The sequence below is a fragment of the Schistocerca nitens genome, chromosome 6, assembly GCF_023898315.1.
Source record: "Schistocerca nitens isolate TAMUIC-IGC-003100 chromosome 6, iqSchNite1.1, whole genome shotgun sequence".
Taxonomy (NCBI): Eukaryota; Metazoa; Arthropoda; class Insecta; order Orthoptera; family Acrididae; genus Schistocerca; species Schistocerca nitens.
In genome coordinates this window covers 530,481,300-530,505,416 of record NC_064619.1, presented here as the reverse complement: position 1 = coordinate 530,505,416, position 24,117 = coordinate 530,481,300, and the positions used below count along the sequence as shown (strand labels likewise).

Here is a 24,117-nt window from a genome sequence, read left to right as displayed (position 1 = left end):
CGAAAGCCAAGTTCTGCAGAAGTCAATGTACTTACCTGATGATAAACAAAAGTGAAATGCTTCGAGTATAGATATCTTAGTTATTACGCTTATTGCCGTGATGAAGAAAGTACTGTGCTGTAACGTATTGTTGTGCTACAGAAAATCTGTCTCCTTGTAGCTATACCACAAAAGTTACTACTAAAACATTTTTTAATTTCTTGAATAATGCCGAAAAACTGTGCAGATATAAAACAGATACACCGCAAAAGCAACATTGTAAGTTGTCACTCATTAGTAACGTCATGATAAAATCCTGTAGCTGTCACATAAACTAACCACTGTGTCATCTAGTATCTCTCAGAAAGCACTTTAAATCCAGAATGCATTTTCAAATAAACCAAAATGTTGCATTAAAATCTCAAGTTAAAAAAGCACATTATCTCTCAATAAACGGTGTTACATGTGAAATGTGGTGTAAACCTTTGCTCTTCCTAGTACGCAGAGTTTCAACTTTAACGCAATTATCAAGTGGTATACGTCGGTAAAGAATACTGGAATTTTTCTCAAGGTTAGCGTCTGTGTTATTTTTCTCGGAGCCAGCGGGCGCACGCGGCTGCCTGCTGTGCGAGTCATTGTCTGTTTCTTTGCTGGCGCGCGTCGTTATTCGGATTAGGAGACCGAACTTCTACAAATTCGCCTTGCCGAGAGGGCCCTGCCCTGTTTAAATCCCGCCAGTTCTGATGCAATTCAGGTCTGTCGTTACGATCACATCGTCTGTCGTCATGTCGGTAGTTTCTGTGGTTTCTTTCTTGTCGGTTAAGTGGTGGAGAATTTCTCCCTGAATCGTAACTGCGCGCTGGACCGTTGCGTCTAAAGTTATTCTGTCCCTCGTAATAATAATTGTTTTGGTTCCCATATTGTCTGTTTCTCTGATTGTCTCTGTGATAGTCATTACCGCGGAGAGGTGATCTTTCCCTGTAATTATTACTACTCTGCCAACGGTTGTTATACGGGTGGTGTCTGTTTCGGTCACGATTTGTGTTGTGAGAATAGCCTTGTCGCGTCCAGTTATTATTTCTTTCATCGCGGAATTGCGACGGATGTAATCTGTAATTGTTGTGCTCCTGCGTTCCGCGATTGTCAGTGTCAATTTCCAGTTCTTGTAAGAGTCCCTGAAAAGCTTCAATGTCGTCTTTGCAACGTCCTGCCAAAATAATATGTCGCAAATGTTCAGGCAGTTTGATTAAGCAAATGCGGATGAGTTCTGAGGGGCTGTATGGGTTTGACAGGTACTGATTCTTGTGCAACATGTCTTCAAAATATTTCACAAGACTGGAGAATTCAGATTGTTCGAAATGTTTCATCATTATGATGCCATGTTTTACTCGGTCTTGTGTGGCTTGAGACCAATATGCTGAGAGGAAGGCATGGTAAAATTCTCCTTCACTGTGGCAATCTTGAATGACCGATCGCATTCTTACAGCTGGTTCATTCTCTAAGTAGCCACACATAAATTCTAATCTGTGTTCTAACGACCAGTTGGGAAGAAAACAATGAGAGAATTGATGGAGCCATGCTTGTGGATGAATGTCGTTACCAGAATTCTTAAATGTTTTGAATTTACGTGTAGTAATGAACAGCTTATAGTCAAAATCATCATGTCGGCGAGTCGCATATCGGTCATTATTACGTCGTTTCGGCGGTTCCATCTCAAAATTCGGTGTGCCTTGCCAATTTCTGTCATAATTTCCGAAGTGTCCTGTGTTATTATTTTGTGGCTGTTCCATATTGCTAAGTCCCTCTTCCCGTATTGGGGCGCGAGTGTCCTCCGAAATACGTAATTCTTGTACTACCTGTGTCAGCTGATCTTGTACTTCGCGGATTTCTCTTTGGTGTTGCGTATTAATTTGATTCTGATTTTGTTTGAATTTCCTAATTTGTTCGCACTCTTCTGTGTCATTAAAGACTACCGGTTTTGTGTCATTCAGATTATCATCTACCTTCGTAGATAAATTATTTAGCTGATCCGAAAGTTCAACTACTTTCTCTGATAATGTACTAATTTCCTCCATGTGTCTTTCTACTGTGTCTTTTAAGTTTTCCTGGGTTTTTGCAAGTTGCGTAACCGAATCGGTAGATGCAACTGAGTCAAATTTAGCTTGCAAGGTCTCATGATTTTCATGAACAGTAGTTTGCAGTTCTTTTATGGCTACTTCGTGATTCTGTAGTGCATTTTCATGCCGCGAAAAAATAGGTTGGAAATGCTCACAAATTTGTGTTTTTACGTCGTTACAGACTTTTTGACATTTCGATTCAATGTGATGTAACTCATTAGTTAAATCCTCACGTGTTTGTTCAAGAGTTTGCTCCATTGAGTCTAACTTTTGAAGCTGTTGCTGTGTTTGACTCTCATTTTGTTCCATTTGTTTCTGATTTTGTTCGATTGTGTCTAATTTTTGAAGATTTTGTCCCATTTGTTTCTGATTTTGTTCGAGCGTTGTGTCTAACTTTTGAAGCTTTTGTTGTGTTTGTCCCATTTGTTGTATTAATTGTAATAACAATGCATTGGTGTCTGAAACATGTTCCTCAGTGGTTTTCGGCAGTGAATTTGCACCGGAAACATTCACATTTTGACAAGCAGAAAATGTGTCTTGACTTATTTGAGAAAACAGTGAGGACCCAAATCCTGAATCTACAGTATTTGCGAGATCGTGTCCTGTCATTTCGGATTCCTGAGGCGAGCTGTTGCCGACCGACCGATCGATAATGCTTCCCTGTTCTCTAATTGTTTCGCTGTCTACACCATTGTTTGCCGCCCGCTCCATTTCCCTATGCACAGTTACCAAATTACTACTTTTAACATTAGTTAATTCATTACACAGTGGTGCTGGCAAGCTACGCTCGTCGTCACTATTATTTCTCAGTTTGCTTTGGAGCCTAGTGTTACGTTTTTCACACGCCATTATTGTCACAGTATTTCACACGACAACACAGAAAAACACAATTTGAAGAGCAAAAATAAGAAAACACATTAACATAGCACTGAAAATAATATCTAGTTAATTGCAAGCGCAGCTGCGAAATACTTGCTGCAAATCTACATGCATGCCACAACTGTTTTACTGTACAACAATGAAAAACTACAACTACAAAGGAAATTCTCTCTATAATTACGCGCTAGCAATAAACAAAATCTACACTAATTACACAAACTACAAGGAAAAAATCAGAAGATTCCAGTGAGGTATCCTCGGCTAAGGGTCGACATATGAAACGTCCCCTTTTGAACAATATACACGACTGTCCTTAACCTGACACACAATATTTATAGCGCAACGCAATCTGACTTTCCACACACAATATTTTGTTAACGCAACGCAATCTGACTTTCAAAATTCTCTACAAGAGAATGGCCCTGACTAACATTAACCTGTACTTTTCAGAAATCACTTACCTCACAAAAATCTTGGTTACTCCCACTACTGCAATACAGCAAGCGCCACTACTGCCAGCTAAATAAAAGATTCAAACTATGGAAGGCACTAACTACTGATAGGGATAGTTAGCAAATGAAAGATATTAATAGAGAACAAACAATGTATTTACCTTGATATCATGACAAATTACAAAACTCCGCCATCTCTCTCCCCACATCCATCACTGCTGGCGGCTCACCTCCAACTGCCCAGCGCTACGCGCTGTTCACAGCCAGCTGCCTAACACTACAATGGTTGAGTATTACAACAATGCAAAGCAGCCACAGACTGCACACGGCACAGCCGGTGATTTTCATACTGAGGTGGCGTTACCAATAAAAAAACCTAAACAGCCTACTTACACTACCTTCCAAACTTTACAGAAGCTCTCCTGCGAACCATGCAGAACTAGCACTCCTGAAAGAAAGGATACTGCGGAGACATGGCTTAGCCACAGCCTGCGGGATGTTTCCAGAATGAAATTTTCACTCTGCAGCGGAGTGTTTGCTGGTATGAAACTTCCTGGCAGATTCATAACTTCATAATGGTCATAATATGAGATGTAAGCACAACATGGCCAATAGCTGGACAGCCTTCGACACAGAGAGACAGTAACATTCAGTATCTCTAAAACCTGAGCTTTGCTCCAAAATGAAATTATTTATCAAATCAGTAAAACTTTCGAGTACAAAATATCTACTGGTATCTTATTGTAATACGCAAGTGTAATAACAGATCTCTCATCGTGAACGAAAATTCGATCTTTGCACCAAAATAGTGAAAATCTCATTCTGGAAACATCCCCCAGGCTGTGGCTAAGCCATGTCTCCGCAATATCCTTTCTTCCAGGAGTGCTAGTTCTGCAAGGTTCGCAGGAGAGCTTCTGTAAAGTTTGGAAGGTAGGAGACGAGGTTCTGGCAGAAGTAGAGCTGTGAGTACCAGGCGTGAGTCGTGCTTCGGTAGCTCAGTTGGTAGAGCACTTGCCCGCGAAAGGCAAAGGTCCCGAGTTCGAGTCTCGGTCGGGCCACAGTTTTAATCTGCCAGGAAGTTTCACTGACTGATATATTCAAGAACTGACACTGTGTGTAAGTGAAGTACTGCACAGAATCTAAGTAACATAATTTTGTAGTCATGAACTTAACATTACAGCAGTATGTACATACAAATTTAGCTTCTTTCCATGATTTATGCAGTTATCCGGATATTTGACTATGCGGATCAGATCCAGTCCAGAGTCTTCCGGGTAAATGGAACCAAACAGTAATAACAAAACAGAATTACAGGCTGGTCGTAGAGTTCCTCTGCGGCAGTGCGCTTTGTTTGCTGTATACGTTATGGCAAACAGCTCATTACAGTCCACGTGCAACGGAACACGAGTCTTGTAGTTCAGACTGGGAAATACAGCGGAACAGATTCGCTCTGCTGAAAAGACTCATCATATTTATTCGCTGCACCTACATTTTGTACACGTCTGGTTTACCCCGCTTCCTCGAAAGAGGAGACTACTTAATTTCTGAGCAGCGAAAGGCAAGTTTTAATTAATTAATGTTTCAGGATGCCCTGCCGTCAAAGGTAATTGGTAACCACATGGTTAACGTCGTCCCGGCGACGGAGACGTTGATTAATATCATGAAGCCCATAATGAAGAAGGAGCTCTCCGACAAGGTAAGGGCCGTCACTTTTACTACGTCGCCGGCGCTTTATTAATTTAATGAAAGAGCTACAGCAAGCCATCCCTGAGGTATTAGGAACAGCCCCCGCAGCGCTACACGATTCTTTGCCTGCATAACACACTTTCCGAACCCCGCCGTCACGCATACAAAGGGAATATTGTGAGCGGGGCATTACGGCTGCTTCCATGTCCACAACGTTGGGTTTATTTGAATATATATTGCTCTCTAACAAATGGGCAGCATAAGACACACACAAGTACACATTTACGACAAAATAAATATGCTTACGAACAGGCAATAAATATAGCGGAATCCGAAAAACAAAAATTTTCTTGAGCAGTAGCTTAATGTGATCAGTGTTTGGAGCTGATCTATTACTTAAAATGTAAAAATTTATCCTATCAGAAAAAATGGCAATAATATGCTTAATAACCCACAGCGCTGTTATAATCAAAACAGTGCTCTCTCTCTTAGTCTTTCTCTCTGTCTCTCATACAAACACACACATACATACATACACACAATATCAGTTAAATGTAATAATAATAATAATTATTATTATTATAAACGGTGGTACTGCTACTGTTGGCAGTAGTATTTCGCACGTTCTTTGCACTTATTGGGTATTAATATTCACATTTTGCTTACTTCAGTGTATACTAAGTATACGTGACATAGACACAATAGGAAAAGGCGCCTGTGACCGCTGGAGCTATTTACAATTGTATTACTGTGCATACACGGTGATACTTATTGAACCGCATGAAATAAAATTGTCATAACTTCTGACCGGTTTGCGTTAGGACTTTGAAACTGCACGATTGGCCGTGGGCCATGATGGGAATTAGTGTGCGCATGTATGGTTTGGTTTAGCGACGAAGCGTACTTTCATTGGCATGGGTTTGTCAATAAGCAAAACGGGTGCATTTGGGGTACTGAGAATCTACATTTCGCGATTGAGAATCCTCTTCACCTGCAACACAAAGGGAGATCAACAGTGACAGCCACACTGGACTTATTAAAAACGATTAGACAGAGTTTTGAAGGGAGAGAGAGAGAGAGTGTGGCACTGACACTGTGACCTCAGCAAAGCCTTTTACTTCATCTCACACACAACACCAATAGCCAAGTTAAGATGCTATGGTGTTGGAGGTGTTGTTCTATCAACACTCCAATCTTATTTGGAAAACCGAAAGCAGGTAGTATCAGTGCACGGAGCAACTTCTCTTGAACAAAAACTGGAACATGGAGTGCCCCAAGGATCAGTCTTAGGACCTCTCCTATTCCTCATATATTTCAATGATACGAGCTGTAATAGTCAAATGTTGCAGTTTGCAGATGACACTACCCTTATTGCCAAAGGACATACAGCCGCAGAGGCTCTTGGTGCATCAAATTTGATGTTTGAAGAAATAAAAGAATGGTTCATCATAAATAAGATGAAGAACAATGAAGAAAAAACCCAACATTTCATATGCAGCGTAACCAACATTGAAGAGCAAGAATTCATGGAGACTGTCAGACTACTGGGCTTCAAGACTGACAGCAAACTCTCCATGAATGATCACACTGCAAATGTATGCACCAAACTTTCTCGTGTGATATACCTCCTGAGGAACCTGAGGAGCGTAACAACTGACCAGTTTCTCACAATAGTCTACCATGCACTCTTCCACAGCCACATTAGTTATGGACTGTTGTTGTGGGGACACTCCTCAGGCTGCAAAGATGTGTTGCTATTACAAAAAAAGCCATCAGGATCATATCCTCTAGCAAAAGGCTGGACCAATGTAAGCCTATTTTCACCAGGCTAGGCATAATGACTGTTTTTAGCTAGTATGTGTTTTTCTGCCTCATTTATATAAAAGAAAATCAAAGGAATTTTAGCATAAGACAAGAAATACGTAATCAAGACACTCGCTGTAAGAGGAACATTGAAGTGCGAAGGTGTCGCCTATCAAGTACACAAGACAGCTTTCCAACAGTCGCCCTAAAAATGTACAGTCAACTGCCTCCATAAGTGAAATCCCTGCCACCTGAATTATTTCGGAAAAAATTTGCTCAGGACTTGAAACAACATCCACTATATTCCTTGGAAGAGTTTTTCAACAGTGGTTGTAGTGAATGGACAAAATAATAAATATTGTTATGTTTTATATATAATTTTGCCTAAATTTAATCTTCTTTTTATGTTCTCAGTTAACTGCACATTTAATTTTGTGTTTTACTTAAAGTACATATTTTGCCAAAACGAAACTTTATGTGTGTAATCTACATGATTTGTAAACATTTTGCTTTATGGTATTTTCATTTGCTGCTATGAAGTTTTACTTTCCTGTTTAGTTATATTTCATTTTCTCTCTGTTCTATGTGTTTTTGTGCACTGCATAAATATTTTCTTTTATTTGTAATATAAATTTTGTATATGGTGTTGTATAAATATTAGTTGATAAACGTTGTATTTGTGACGCAGTCTGTCCAGCCATGGCTGGTAAACGACGAAGATATATTAAGAAAGTAATAAAGTAATAATATGGTATGCAGTGTTCAGTCACGGAATAATCGTGTGACATTATTTGATGGCACGGTGACTATCGAAGCTGTGCTGTGCTTTTGGGAGATGATTTCATCCCCATTATCCAAAGTCACCATGATTTCGACAAGATGTAGATCATGCAAGGCGGAACTCGACGCCATCGAAGCAGGGGAGTGATGTTCTGGAAGAGCCCTTTGGGGACCGCTGCATGGGCCACGATTGGCCGCTATATTCTCCGGATCTGAACACATGCGACTCCTTTTTGTGGGGCTACTTTAAAGACAAGGTATACAGCAATAACCCCAAAACTATTGCTAAGCTAACAACAGTCATTCAGGAGGTCATCGACACTTCAGCGGGTCATGCAGAATTTCGCTATTTGTCTGCGTCACATCATCGCTGATAATGGCAGGTATATCGAACATGTCATAACGTAAATGCGAACATCTGCAGTGACGTTTTCATGTTAAATAAAATATGTGTAGGCCGTAGTTTAAACTAATTTACGTTTGTTTTTCATATAGTTCAATAATTGTCACCCTGTACTTGCAGTCAGAGACCTCCACAGAACTTGGAAACTTGTACTGAATTAGTGTTTTGTTTTTTCTTCTCTTCTGCTACCAGGCACCCAGATGGCGTACATACGAAAGATACGAGTACATATAGTACGTGAAACTGATTTATGACGAAGGTTTAACCCTCCAAAAGCCGTGGTGGAAATAAAATAGTGACTGACTTGCTGAACACTTGCATGGGTTTGTAAGCCACTGTTTGGCTCCCTTAAATATCATGCTTTTTCACGATCACAATCGATAATTGTTTTACGTGTACCTCAAACTCAGGAGTAATTGAATAATCCGTGTACTAGCAATAAGAGAACTATCCGACTGTGAGTAGCGGCCTTAAACTTTTCTTGCGTTCGGGTTCCATGTTTGTTTACATATTGTACTTGACTCTTCATATCACAATAACTCTAATAAATTTGCTGTCTTTTATGTTATTTACAAGGGATGACTCATTTACCTATTACTTGTATAGTTTTGTAAGATAATGTTTATTTCCCATGACTAAAATGTAATGAGTTTTCTTAAGGAGTGCACATCTCGGCTTATTCGAGGGCAAGAGCAAAGTTCTTACTGTACCAGTCACTGGATTTGGAAGCATGTCGTCATTATACTAGCTTACATCTCGTGTTATTTGGCTGCTTCTTTATTTATTTGTATGTTGAAACAGCACTGAAATGTATGACTATGGGGGTGATTTCTTAGAAGTATTTGTAATGACATTTTCAAAACGTTAATGAGAAAATTAATAGAAAAATTATGTCGTCGAAACAGGTAGACACTGCATACAATTTTCTTCCTGAGACTCTAAGTAGTAGGGTAAAAATAGCTGAATATGACACAAGTGAAGACAAGTTGGCTTTAGAAATGATGAGATTCACCGATAGGCAGTATTTGCGACGAAACAAATACCTGGAAATAGATGCAATATAATATGAAAACCAGTTTTCATGTTTAGACATTGTAAAATATTTTCTAAACGTGAATCATGTGCAACGTAATTAAAAATTTGGTGATCCACAATATTTTATAGTTGTCCGCAGAAGCCTGTTCACTAAATTTAAGTGCCAAACTAACGGACATTGGTAAGCAAGGAGTCTGAACAGAGCGCAGGGAACCACCCATTTTTTAAATAATTCTCGACGATAGACTATGAGATTTGAAAGCTCAGCTTTGTCTCTCTATTCCAATAAAGGACGTACTATTTTATATGGCAGACAATACTATACTTTAATCAGCAAAAGAGGATCATCTATAAGAACGAATTATTGTTCAGAACACCTAAAGGACGCAACCTATACACATTAACGCGACAGACTAAATCTGTAGTTTTAAGCGAAAAGATTCTGTAAGAAGAAATAATAATAAAATGGTAGAGTAAGCAAAACATTTTAATTAAGCAGGCTACGATATTACATATCAGTTTGAAAAGAACAACGAGAAGGAAGTAGCAAAATTCACAATACATGTGGAACAACTAACAGAGGCTTGACAGGTGAAATATAGAGACACCATTGACATTTTGTAAGCCCACAGTTACTCCTACATTGTTGTATGGAAATACTGTGTCAAAACTTACAAGGGATTAGAATTCAACTGGGGGGAAGCACTTTTCTCAAGACAGTAAAAGGATGTAGCAGATTGCATAGAAATATGAATAACGGCATCAGTTATGAATGAAGCGTCTATCCGTACGGGACAAGGTCCATGAAAAAAGAACTAATCGAGTGACTACATTAAATTAATAAATGCCCAAAAATTGCCACGTCTCAAAATCTTCTCACAGAAAAAAAGTCAAGGAGTAAGGGGCGAAGATGGGTACCGCACCAAAAAGTAAATGATAATGCTCGAATTATAGACTTCAGATCCATTTACTGTGGTATTATCTAGAAGATAATTGTCCTCTATGGGATCAGGATTGTGATCCTGTGAGTAAATCAGTACGTAGTCATGATCACCGCTACGAGTGTAGACTCCTATACAGAGATCAAGGAGACCTATCTGCGACAACTTTGTTACTGTGTATGGTCGGTCATCCCCTAACGTACTTGCCACAGACGAACCCTGGTCAGTACATAGTTTCATACAATGCGAGAGATAAACATACATAAAACCAAAGTGCTTTAGACCAGGAGGTAAACGTCGAAAGTATTCAGCTATTTCTATGGAGGACATTGCTCTTAGAACGTAAGATTACCTGATACACAGGTACATTCAAATGTGAATCACTGAAAGTAAACGCTCATTACTCATTCCTAAGGTTAGCAGTTGCTTAATATTTAAATTTCAAGTACTGCTGCGTAGCAGCATTTTCTGATACAATAACAGAGATAACTTTTCAATTCTGTCGAAAATATCGAATGGTTACGACGCACGCACGAACAGATACTTTGTTTGTGCTGCACGACGATGGAATTCACCTCAGCTTCTAAGCTAATTTAGCCATTCACCGTTTCCCGCGGAAACCGAAGCCCTTCGTTGGTAGTATTAGTTGGAAAGATCTGCAAGAGAACCAGTTACGTTCTTATCAGTAACAACATGTTTCGTACCCGTGCAACAATATGACTCCAGAGTGACGGAACTCCAGCTAGCTTTAGCAACATCATTCGAGACCACCTGGTAGCAGCGTTTTGAAATGTGAATCTAAGGCGGAGGACACATAGAACTTCCATCAAGATTACCAGATGAGGCCCAGGTCGACTATATTTTGTAGAAGCATGGGAGTGATTTGATACATTCTTAAGCTATAGAAGCAGTGAACACACTCTTGTAGGTCTCACTTAGCGGGTTTCCGAAATTATCAAGATTTTTCAAGGATCTTTATTGGCTCAGAATCCCATTGTCAACACATTTGCTTGCTGTTTGAATGCGGTAGCATTAAATTTTCGAACCGTTTTTGTTCTAATAACTTTTTCATAAATAAAATATACTCAGAATGCGAAGATTAGTGTTATTATTTTATTTTCCGGTAATAGTTTAACATTTTTGTTAAAAGTGGGAAAAGACCCGTTTCTAGTCCTTATTTTTTATTTAAAATATTTTATTTTTAGGTATTTTATAATTCCTGGATGTCAGTGCAAACAGATCTTCTCGTGTTCTATACAGTTGTTTTTGTTGTTGTGGTCTTCAGTCCTGAAGCTGGTTTGATGCAGCTCTCCATGCTACTCTGTCCTGTGCAAGCTTCATCATCTCCCGGTACCTACTGCAACATACATCCTTCTGAATCTGCTTAGTGTATTCATCTCTTGGTCCCCCTCTACGATTTTTACCCTCCACGCTGCCCTCCAATATTAAATTGGTGATCCCTTGATGCCTCAGAACATGTCCTACCAACCGATCCCTTCTTCTGGTCAAGTTGTGCCACAAACTTCTCTTCTCCCCAATCCTATTCAATACTTCCTCATTAGTTACGTGATCTACCCGTCTAATCTTCAGCATTATTCTGTAGCACCACATTTCGAAAGCCTCTATTGTCTTCTTGTCCAAACTATTTATCGTCCATGTTTCACTTCCATACATGGCTACACTCCATACAAATACTTTCAGAAATGACTTCCTGACACTTAAATCTATACTCGATGTTAACAAATTTCTCTTCTTCAGAAACGCTTTTCTTGCCATTGCCAGTCTACATTTTATATCCTCTCTACTTCGACCATCATCAGTTATTTTGCTCCCCAAATAGCAAAACTCCTTTACTACTTTAAGTGTCTCATTTCCTAATCTAATACCCTCAACATCAGCCGGCCGCGGTGGTCTAGCGGTTCAGGTGCTCACTCCGGAACCGCGCGACTGCTACGGTCGCAGGTTCGAATCCTGCCTCGGGCATGGATGTGTGTGCTGTCCTTAGGTTAGTTAGGTTTCAGTAGTTCTAAGTTCTAGGGGACTGATGACCACAGATGTTAAGTCCCATAGTGCTCAGAGCCATTTGAACCATTTACCCTCAACATCAACCGACTTAATTCGACTACATTCCATTATCCTCGTTTTGCTTTTGTTGATGTTCATCTTATATCCTCCTTTCAAGACACTGTCTATTCCATTCAACTGCCCTTCCAAGTCCTTTGCTGTCTCTGACAGAATTACAATGTCATCGGCGAACCTCAAAGTTTTTATTTCTTCTCCGTGGATTTTAATACCTACTCCGAATTTTTCTTTTGTTTCCTTTACTGCTTGCTCAATATACAGATTGAATAACATCGGGGAGAGGCTACAACCCTGTCTTACTCCCTTCCCAACCACTGCTTCCCTTTCATGTCCCTCGACTCTTATAACTGCCATCTGGTTTCTGTACAAATTGTAAATAGCCTTTCGCTCCCTGTATTTTACCCCTGCCACCTTTAGAATTTGAAAGAGAGTATTCCAGCCAACATTGTCAAAAGCTTTCTCAAAGTCTACAAATGCTAGAAACGTAGGTTTGCCTTTCCTTAATCTTTCTTCTAAGATAAGTCGTCAGGTCAGTATTGCCTCACGTGTTCTATACAGTATATTTCATTAATTACACATTATCGTGTAAATATCAACTATAAAATGCTTTGTACATAAAAGTTTCATATTGATAAGCATTCAAAACACTATCAATAATGCTTTGCACTAATTTTTCAGCTTTTTGTCCATTCAAAGGACATGGAAGAATTTTACAAACACGTACCGAAATCAGTTCTGCCCAAGGATTATGGTGGTGAACTGGACAGCCTCGAAGTCTACCATAGTAAGTTACTGATGGAAAAACAGCTACGTCAGCGAAAATGGTCTCTGATTACTGATTTCCGTCATCCTTCCTCGCATCATACTCGAATCTCAGAAAACAAACCAACTGAGAAAGTACAATCTCCGATAGCAATTTACGTTCCATGGTAACAACATAGCTTACTTTCACTTAACAATCCTAGCCCGGTCCCTTCTCAAAACCCTCTCCCACGTGCTAACTAGCTCAAGGTACAAACACAGGGCAGCCAGCAGAAAATTAACCACCCCGTTTGTTAAAGCACAACATGCACTTTCTGAAATCGTATCGTCATCAAATCTATACTATAAGACTAAAAAAAAAAAATACAGAGGAACTGGGTAATTTGCTCAAGAGAAAGAGTCTCACAAATTGAGCAAGTTAGAAATGCTTTGACCGACATCTGGCCCTTATGACAGGACAGGAATCTGGCTGATTGTAGTAAGATTGTCTTCAGTGATGAGATCCGCTTCGAAATGAGCCTGATGCCCTGTGGAAACGTGTCTCGAGAAGCCCCAGACACTGGTGGGATACCAACCTGACTCTTGCCCATCACATGGCTCGACGAGCAGAATGATGGTTTCGGGTGCCACTTCTTTACATAGCAGGAACCCTTCGGTTCGCATACGCGGATTCCTGACAGTACAGTGGTACGTTGACGATATTCTAGGCAGTTTTGTTGCCCTTCATGGGAAGCCATCCTGAGCTTATATTTCAACGAGATAATGCCCGCCCGCACATGGCGAGCATTTTTGCCGCTGACAGACCCTGTCTGCCAGAAAGATCTCCCTCCAACCAGCTCATGATTTTACGATCTGACGCGCCAGTTGGACAGGACGACATCCAACAACTCTATCAATCAATGCCCAACCGAATAAAGCCGAATAACTGCTTGCATAAGGGCCAGACTGTGTTAATAATCTGCACTAACCACCAGACGGGGGATGATTTGGAAAAAGAACCGGGCTAGGATTGTTAAAGGAAGTAAGCTATATTCTTATGATAGTACCTAAAGGGCTTTTGTGTGACTGGCTATGAAGATAGTACTTTCCACCACGTTTCTTTTCTGAAATACGAAGATTTTTACTAACAAATATTCGTGTCTGTCTCCGGAGATGTCCGAGTTTCATTAGCATGTGTGCTCTTCACACATATGGCAACAGCTCATATGTGTGTAGAGCACACATGTTCATGAAGTTCGGATATCTACGAAACCAGATTCTAATATTGGTACCTAGTCTTGTACATGCACGAGTGGTACGTGGTGTCATTCATGTGACAGGTCTGAAGATGACGTGTTTGGAACGTCGAAACTAGTAGCCTAAGAAAATATTACCAAAATAACTTCTGTTTGCATAGTATTACTACACTTTGTTCTGTTTATTGTTCATCTAGTACTGTTTTTGAGTGTATTGAAAATTTCCCTTTAAACGCCACTACTTTAGCTCTTTACGGACATTTTTAAATGATATTCATATTTGATAGAAATTATGAATTGCAAACTGGAAGTCATGTTCCGTCTTCTGAATGGCTGGTCATCGGTAATGAAGAGAGGATTTATTTGATTGTGGGTCTTGGCTTTAACGTGACACATTAACTTCCCGTTTCTGCTGTCTAACAATATCTTCTACGTACGAGATACACGGCGCATTGTTTCAAAAGCTCTCAACTGCTTCCAACTGGGACATATTAGTTTGAAATTGGCCAAAAGTTCCTACAATCCTCCTCTGTAATGGTGCAAAAGCGTGGCGCCTGTGACGTCACCCTCGGGCTCAGCGAAGCTTCCAACAGCAAAGAGTCGATACAGGCCATAAAACTACCACAGCTTAGAAGTTCATGTGAACTGTAAGGTGGGTTAATTAAGTTACATTGGCACCAATTTTGACCACTGTTCTGACCCATCAGGGATGCGTCGCACCACGGGTAAGTCGTTGCAGCCCCTCCTAAGAACATTCCACCCCTTCTTCTGACACCTCTATCCTATGGCCTGTGGCCTATTTTTCGCGTGTCGGAGTGTCGTCGAGCCCGTATACGTCCGTTCTTCCATGATTTTTCAATATCTGCGGTAATCAGTCTACTGACTGGTTTGATGCGGCCTGCCACAAATTCCTTTCCTGTGCTAACCTCTTCATCTCATAGTAGCACTTGCAACCTACGTCCTCAATTATTTGCTTGACGTACTCCAATCTCTGTCTTCCTCTACAGTTTTTGCCCTCTACAGCTCCCTCTAGTACCATGGAAGTCATTCCCTCATGTCTTAGCAGATGTCCTATCATCCTGTCCCTTCTCCTTATCAGTGTTTTCCACATATTCCTTTCCTCTCCGATTCTGCGTAGAACCTCCTCATTCCTTACCTTATCAGTCCACCTAATTTTCAACATTCGTCCATAGCACCACATCTCAAATGCTTCGATTCTCTTCTGTTCCGGTTTTCCCACAGTCCATGTTTCACTACCATACAATGCTGTACTCCAGACGTACATAATCAGAAATTTCTTCCTCAAATTAAGGCCGGTATTTGATATTAGTAGACTTCTCTTGGCCAGAAATGCCTTTTTTGCCATAGCGAGTCTGCTTTTGATGTCCTCCTTGCTCCGTCCGTCATTGGTTATTTTACTGCCTAGGTAGCAGAATTCCTTAACTTCATTGACTTCGTGACCATCAATCCTGATGTTAAGTTTCTCGCTGTTCTCATTTCTACTACTTCTCATTACCTTCGTCTTTCTCCGATTTACTCTCAAACCATACTGTGTACTCATTAGACTGTTCATTCCGTTCAGCAGATCATTTAATTCTTCTTCACTTTCACTCAGGATAGCAATGTCATCAGCGAATCGTATCATTGATATCCTTTCACCTTGTATTTTAATTCCACTCCTGAACCTTTCTTTTATTTCCATCATTGCTTCCTCGATGTACAGATTGAAGAGTAGGGGCGAAAGGCTACAGCCTTGTCTTACACCCTTCTTAATACGAGCACTTTTCTTGATCGTCCACTCTTATTAGTCCCTCTTGGTTGTTGTACATATTGTATATGACCCGTCTCTCCCTATAGCTTACCCCTACTTTTTTCAGAATCTCGAACAGCTTGCACCGTTTTATATTGTCGAATGCTTTTTCCAGGTCGACAAATCCTATGAAAGTGTCTTGATTTTTCTGTAGCCTTGCTTCCATTATTAGCCGTAACGTAGAATTGCCTCTCTCGTCCCCTTACTTTTCCTAAAGCCAAACTGATCGTCACCTAGCGCATTCTCAATTTTCTTTTCCATTCTTCTGTATATTATTCTTGTAAGCAGCTTCGATGCATGAGCTGTTAAGCTGATTGTCCGATAATTCTCGCACTTGTCAGCTCTTGCCGTCTTCGGAATTGTGTGGATGATGCTTTTCCGAAAGTCAGATGGTATATCGCCAGACTCATATATTCTACACACCAACGTGAATAGTCGTTTTGTTGCCACTTCCCCCAATGATTTTAGAAATTCTGATGGAATGTTATCTATCCCTTCTGCCTTATTTGACCGTAAGTCCTCCAAAGCTCTTTTAAATTCCGATTCTAATACTGGATCCCCTATCTCTTCTAAATCGACTCATGTTTCTTCTTCTATCACATCAGACAAATCTTCCCCCTCATAGAGGCTTTCAATGTATTCTTTCCACCTATCTGCTCTCTCCTCTGCATTTAACAGTGGAATTCCCGTTGCACTCTTAATGATACCACCGTTGCTTTTAATGTCACCAAAGGTTGTTTTGACTTTCCTGTATGCTGAGTCTGTCCTTCCGACAATCATATCTTTTTCGATGTCTTCACATTTTTCCTGCACTTCCTATTTATTTCATTCCTCAGCGACTTGTATTTCTGCATTCCTGATTTTCCAGGAACATGTTTGTACTTCCTCCTTTCATCAATCAACTGAAGTATTTCTTCTGTTACCCATGGTTTCTTCGCAGCTACCTTCTTTGTACCTATGTTTTCCTGCCCAACTTCTGTGAAGGCCCTTTTTAGAGATGTCCATTCCTCTTCAACTGTACTGCCTACTGCGCTATTCCTTATTGCTGTATCTATAGCGTTAGAGAACTTCAAACGTATCTCGTCATTCCTTAGTACTTCCGTATCGCACTTCTTTGCGTATTGATTCTTCCTGACTAATGTCTTGAACTTCAGCCTACTCTTCATCACTACTATATTGTGATCTGAGTCTATATCTGCTCCTGGGTACGCCTTACAATCCAGTATGTGATTTCGGAATCTCTGTCTGACCATGATGTAATCTAATTGAAATCTTCCCGTATCTCCCGGCCTTTTCCAAGTATACCTCCTCCTCTTGTGATTCTTGAACAGGGTATTCGCTATTACTAGCTGAAACTTGTTACAGAACTCAATTAGTCTTTCTCCTCTTTCATTCCTTGTCCCAAGCCCATATTATCCTGTAACCTTTTCTTCTACTCCTTCCCCTACAACTGCATTCCAGTCGCCCATGACTATTAGATTTTCGTCCCCCTTTGCATACTGCACTACCCTTTCAATATCCTCATACACTTTCTCTATCTGTTCATCTTCAGCTTGCGACGTCGGCATGTATACCTGAACTATCGTTGTCGGTGTTGGACTGCTGTCGACTCTGATTAGAACAACCCGGTCACTGAACTGTTCACAGTAACACACCCACTGCCCTACCTTCCTATTCATAACGAATCCTACACCTGTTATACCATTTTCTGCTACTGTTGAAATTACCCGATACTCATCTGACCAGAAATCCTTGTCTTCCTTCCACTTCACTTCACTGACCCCTACTATATCTAGATTGTGGCTTTGCATTTCCCTTTTCAGATTTTCTAGTTTCCCTGCCACGTTCAAGCTTCTGACATTCCACGCTCCGACTCGTAGAACGTTATCCTTTCCTATATTATTCAGTCTTTTTCTCATGGTAACCTCTCCCTTGGCAGTCCCGGAGATCCGAATGGGGGACTATTCCGGAATCTTTTGCCAATGGAGAGATCATCATGACACTTCTTCAATTACAGGCCACATGTCCTGTGGATACACGTTACGTATCTTTAATGCAGTGGTTTCCATTGCCTTCTGCATCCTCATGTCGTTGATCATTGCTGATTCTTCCGCCTTTAGGGGCAATATCCCACCCCTAGGACAAGAGAGTGCCCTGAACCTCTATCCGCTCCTCTGCCCTCTTCGACAAGGCCGTTGGTAGAATGAGGCTGACTTCTTATGCTGGAAGTCTTCGGCCGCCAATGCTGATTATTTATCAAAATTTAGGCAGGGGCGGGGATCGAACCCGGGACCGAACACGTTTTGATTATGAATCAAAGACGCTACCCTTTTTTTTAATTTTATTTATTTTTTTTTTTTTTTTTTTGGTTAGGTCGTTGCGGACGTCGCAAGACATCCTGTTCAAGTTCGGTGGTTGATCCTTCCACTCAGTTTTTTTATTACAGAGGCCAAGCGGCTCTCTTACCGAACACGCTGAGCTACCGTGCCGGCGCCCCTAGACCACGGCTACCGAACTTCTGCACTCTTTGTCAAAAGTTGCATCACAATCTGTGAATTCGATGTGAGTCTCCAGGTTGTACTGTATCTCTGGTCGTTTTTCAATTAACTGGCGCGGTATAGTAGCTCCTATTATACGATCACCCTTTCTAAGATCATTTTGTTCCTATTTTAGGACGGCATTAGCTGTCTTTCTCATTTCATTTTTAACATTCCTTGCGTACCGTTTGTAAGACGCATTTAGAAAGCTTATTCCTCTGTGGTTCTCACAGACGTTTCTTCTTCCTTTTTTGCAGAGCAGTATCACCTTCGCTGTCTTTCATGATTCAGATACCATCGTCAACTTCCAGCAAACATGTAAGACGTGTAAGAAGTGTCTCAGTCTGAAGTCTTAGAGTCAAGATAATTTTTTCTATTACGTCTAAGAGAGCTTTCTCTCCTGTTTTCACACATTTTTATTCTCTCATGTTTCCCACATTTCCTTTTTGTTTATTTTTTTTTATCCGATTGCAATTGCTACCTGGTAATGGTATGGAAACTGATCAAACGTGAAAAAGTTTTAGTAGTTATGTAGGATTCCCTTGCATTAGAGTATGGACAGTGTCACTTCCTGTACTCAAGCGTCCAAACATAAGAAGTGTTCTACTTGTAGATATTGGTGACCAGCGCTTATTCCCAAACATCTGTGAGCTTGACAATATACGAGTGGCATTCTAGACGCAAAGAACGTTTTGATCTATGAGCCGCACAATCCCCCCCCCCCCAGGAAGTTACGGTTTATAGACCTTCCTAATCGTTGGCATAGTGTGACGGTAACAGCAAGGAACTACTTAGACCTAACTAACCTAAAGACATCACACACATCCATGCCCGAGGCAGGATTCGAACCTGCGACCGTAGCGGTCGCGTGGTTCCAGACGGAAGCGCCTAGAACCGCCACAACGGTGGCTGTGTGGCAAAACATTACATTCCACCAACTGTGAGGATCGTCGTATAACACAGTTTCTGAATACAACAAGAATCTAGCATACCGAAATTTACAAACAGATAATAGTAGTTTATATAAATGCTATGAATGAAGCTGCATTTCGAAAACAGTGTAGAACGATCATGCCGACCTTTCAGCTGTAACAACGCAAAACAATTATTGAGAAAAAAATTCAGTATTGTGTTCGTTTCACGATTAGTTCTTTTTAAAAATGTTGGTGGTGACTGGGATTAGATAAAAGTGTGTTCCAGGTGGGTTCCTCGACTTTTGGCAGACTAACACAAAAAAATTACGAGTGGGAGCTCCATTGCTATTTTTCACTCGGTACGACAAGGGTGGTGAGGAATTTTTGATCCTCATTGTTACCGGTGGAGAGACGTGTGTTTCCCATAAAAGTCCAGAAACAAAGCCCTAGTCCGAATGGTGTCACTCACGATACCCAACAAAACAAAAACAATGTCAGGCTAATCTTAGCGCTATAAAGGTTATGGCCGCAGTGTTTCCTTGCCAAAGTGCAGTGGTGTACTGTCAGAACCTTCAGAGACAACTCCGTGCCGTTCAAAACAAAGGGCGTGGAATGTTGTCCAGCAGCATTGTGCTTCTTCAGTATACCGCTCACCCACATTCTGATGCTTTGAAGGAGGATTGTCTTCAGCAGTGTACGTTGGACGTTGCTGAGCATCCACTATGTACTCCAGACATGGTCCCATTTCATCACTATCTTTTTTCCCAATTGAAGGATCTTTCGGGCAGAAAGCTCTGTGGAAACGACGGAGAAATGAGATAGGACACTAATGACTAATTTGCCAATTTGGTGGCCACTGAGTATGCAGAAGGCATAGTAAATGTTGTGGAGAGCTGAGACAAACGGCGACTACGTAGAAAAATACCTAAGATTTGGAAACACAGGATTTCTTGGGGAATTTCATCGAGACAGTTTTTTCGGGATGTCAGCCAAGCCGTGGCGTTCTGCTATCGCAACTGTTTGACAATTTTCCTACTCGTCTTCTTAAGGCGAAGTGTCAGGTTCATTTTCAATTCTATTAGAGCGTCTATACTACAGAATCCTTTTCCGAGGAGTCAGTGGATGGGCCAGTAGCTTGCGTCCGGAAGAGGTATGCCGGTAGTATCGGCCCCCGGCGGGCTAGTGAGGGGTCCAGGCGTCGATTCGTGGTGCTGTAGAAGCAGCGGGCGAAACAGACAGGCAGTAACAGGAGTCCTTGATGCTCAAACCCACCTCCAGCCCATCGTGAGGTTCCCACTGCCAGCTGCGACAGTTTTTCTGGAGGTATGCGACTGGTCCACCCATTAGGCCTTCGGCGGCTACAAACAGACCAATTGGACAAGAACCTGACACTTCACCTGAAGATGTCGAGTAGGAAACTCGTCGAAACGTTGCGGCTACACGACGCCACGACTCGTCCGATAATCAGGAAAAGTTCCATCAATAGAGAACATCTAAAAAAATTTATTTTCACTTCGTTATCTAGAATAAAAACATCTGGAGAAACAAACGTGTTTTATTCTTACTTAGAATGGCCATTTTTTGTAACAAGTGTCCGCCGCTGTGTTCCAGACGAGACGCGGCAGCGGCTGAAGGAGCACCGCGAGTGGTTCCTGTCGGAGCAGTCGCTGCGGGTGGACGAGTCCAGTAGGCCAGGGCGCGGTCTCACCGCCACCGACGTCTTCGGCATGGAGGGCTCCTTCCGCGCCCTCTCCATCGACTGAGCGCGCCGCGCCTCACTCGGCCTTCTGCCGCTGTCTCGCTGTACCACGCTCGCTTCCGCTGTAGCCAGTTACCGGCACGGCCCAGCTCATTCATAACCTGAGACGGCTTACATTCTAGTGCACCATCAACCTTAGGAGAATTACTTCAACAAGAATCACGATTCTTCGCTTTCACTAGTGGTTGGATATCCGCATATCTCAAGATTATCTAGTCGCCCTTCTAAACACACCAATATGTTATCATTACTAGTTTGTACAAAAAGAAAGTTTGTACAAAAATAAAATGGGAAGTGTAGCAAAATTCTAGGAAACAAAATTACCTGGCGCAGGAAATGGTGAGAGTGACAACTGACAGGATGTTGGTATGCGTAATTCTTTAAACATTCTTTCTTTCTTTCTTTCTTTCTTTTGCTTATGACGGTTTTCCCGTGGATACGCAGGGTCGGCATGGTTAATCGGATGTGGCAATAATAGTTGAAGGGGTGGCTGGATGTCCTTCCTGCCGCCACCCCGTACCCCCCCGGAAGGAATTAGTGCACCCCAACAGTCTGCGACGATTGTAATCCATCGAATAGTCCGAAAGTGTTCAGATGTCTGCGAGCCGTGTAACTGAGGCGGGACGTGGAGACCAGCCCGGTATTCACCTAGAGGGATGCGGAAAACCGCCTAAAAACAACATCCAGGCTGGCCGGCACATCGGCCCTCGTCGTTAATCCGCCGGGCCGGTGCGCCTACCCGAGTCCAGGAAGCAGCGCATTAGCGCGCTCTGCTAACCTGGCGGGTGCGTAATTCCTTAACAATGTTTACATTTATTTATTGACCAATTTCAGCTTCTTCGAGTGCATGCGCATGATGTCCGACGCTAGGTGCTCAGCGCTCAAATTGCCTAAACGCAAAAGCTGAATTTCTAACACAATGAAGCAAACGATGAAATAAACTGCCCCCTTGGATTTCACCAACTTTACAATAACGTTGGCCAATTTTGTATTTTACCGAAAACAATAACACAACCGTAAAAGAAGAGCAGGAAAACACAATAATCAGTTTCATTCGGCATACCAAAGCTTAGAATATATCCAACCTAAAGCTGACAACATAACTAGCAATACACAAGTGTTTAACGAGAGAGCTAAAATCAGCTGTCGAACACACTAGCCCAAGCTACCCACTGCTGTACGTAAGAAATGAAAAAAAAAAATGAAGCAGTGAATGCCGACAAAAAGGTGAGATTGAAATTTCACTGAACACAAGAACATAAAATAACTTTTCCAGTGTTACTGCACTAACCACAAGTGAGTGGCTGTAGTTGAAAAGCATGATCTTTTGGTAACATACTTTGGCCAGCCTCAGCCATACTCCTTTTTACTAGACGACTGCACTATACTTTATAATTTTGAAAAAAAATATTTATTGTTTTTAATGAATTCTTCCACCACATTACACATATGTTTTAAACTTCTCTGTTAAACTTAACAATTTAAGTTTCTGTAGTAGATATCATTTTCCCCAATGAATACCGTATTCAATATATTGAGGTTCAGGGTCTATCTTGCACATCTTTAAAAAGTATTCCCAGAGAAAGTGAACAACAATGAACGGAACTTATATATTTTTTTTTTGTCGTTTTCATAAAGTCTGCAGAACATGTTACTGAAAGTACATTGATAGTCTAAGAGTGTGCTACAAAGTATTGTCAGGTTCTGGAGCCTACTTACAAAAAAAACTCTTTAAAAAGTTGTTGCTAATGTAATTCGGCAAGAATTAACAATCTTCTTTTTGGTGGGCATAAAGTACGCAACCCTCATTTGTAATGCGCATTACGGAAAGTGCCTTGGTATTGCTAGGATTCACCGTCGTAGCTGAATGTACACTGCAGCTAAGAACACTAGACTGCAGCCCACTCTGCGCTCCCTGGATCGACGAAACCAACTGCCGTCCACTCCTCCACACCGGAATGGTTACCTATGTTGACAGGAAGCCAGCCCAGACTCCAAGTCCTCCAGGCTTGCTCGGCGACTTCCTGCTTTGCTATGTCCAGCCAGCTGTTCCACTTGGAAGTTCCTACGTGTGTTGCCTTCTACCTGGACATCATTCCACTGTCGTCTCCGCTGTGACTCTCTCAGATGATGGCTGTGGCCACTGTCCACCCACACAAGGTCGTTTTCTCAGTAGCCAACAGCCTCGACTACCACGCTAGGACATAAACAAGCTCAGCCGCCACACCGTATGTGGCCTGGCGTCGAACCCAAGTCTCTGCCGTCGCTGTCGAAGTCGCTGTTGCCAGTTCTCTCCCGTCCATGAGACAGCTCCTCGCTGTGACAGGACGCTGATCCACGCCTCGTCTTGATACCGCAGGCAGCAATGTTTGCTGGCGCTGGTGCGCTCTTCTGCGGCGGAAGGCAACTCAAGCACTGGTTCCAGTAGCCAAGCGAGGCAAGAAAATTACTGTCACGTTTATCACTAATCCGAGGTACAATAATAAATAGAACTATCCTCTACACACAACTATACATACCTGAATAAGTTACTTATACAAACGCATACAATCGTGCACAGACGTTAGTTTCCTTTGTAATTTAGATTTCTAGAATTTTACTAGCACCCTCTTTGTTTCTTTTTAAGCAGCTCATCTGATCATGGCAATTAAGTCGATATCGATAATAATATCATTTTATTATTAACTTACAACATGTTTTCTGTGTTCCCGTAAGGCTGTATACCCAGTCTGTATAAAACTACTGTCTTGAATGTTTCCGTTCACTTCCAACGACTTTCATAAGCCTAGATAAGGTCTGGCAGTATGTCCTGCTTCGGAGTAAGTATTGCCACAGATCAACACATTTCGTTTCATAGGCGTGATATATTTTTTTAGAATTATTTTTTTGAATTGTAGATTTAAAACGTTGTTGCTACGACAAACCAACAGTATCTTATCTCAA

General features: G+C 41.4%; 1 protein-coding gene across 1 annotated transcript in view; it reads left to right on the top strand.

The window, feature by feature from the left end:
* Window positions 1-22,401, top strand: part of LOC126262312 (alpha-tocopherol transfer protein-like) — a 116,146-nt gene extending 93,745 nt beyond the window's left edge. The window contains exons 5-7 of the mRNA XM_049958863.1: window positions 5,013-5,123; window positions 12,836-12,941; window positions 21,027-22,401. Coding sequence (XP_049814820.1) covers window positions 5,013-5,123; window positions 12,836-12,941; window positions 21,027-21,178 — 369 coding nt within the window. The 3' untranslated portion in view covers window positions 21,179-22,401. The remainder of the gene's footprint in view (window positions 1-5,012; window positions 5,124-12,835; window positions 12,942-21,026) is intronic.
* Window positions 22,402-24,117: the final 1,716 nt, after the last annotated feature.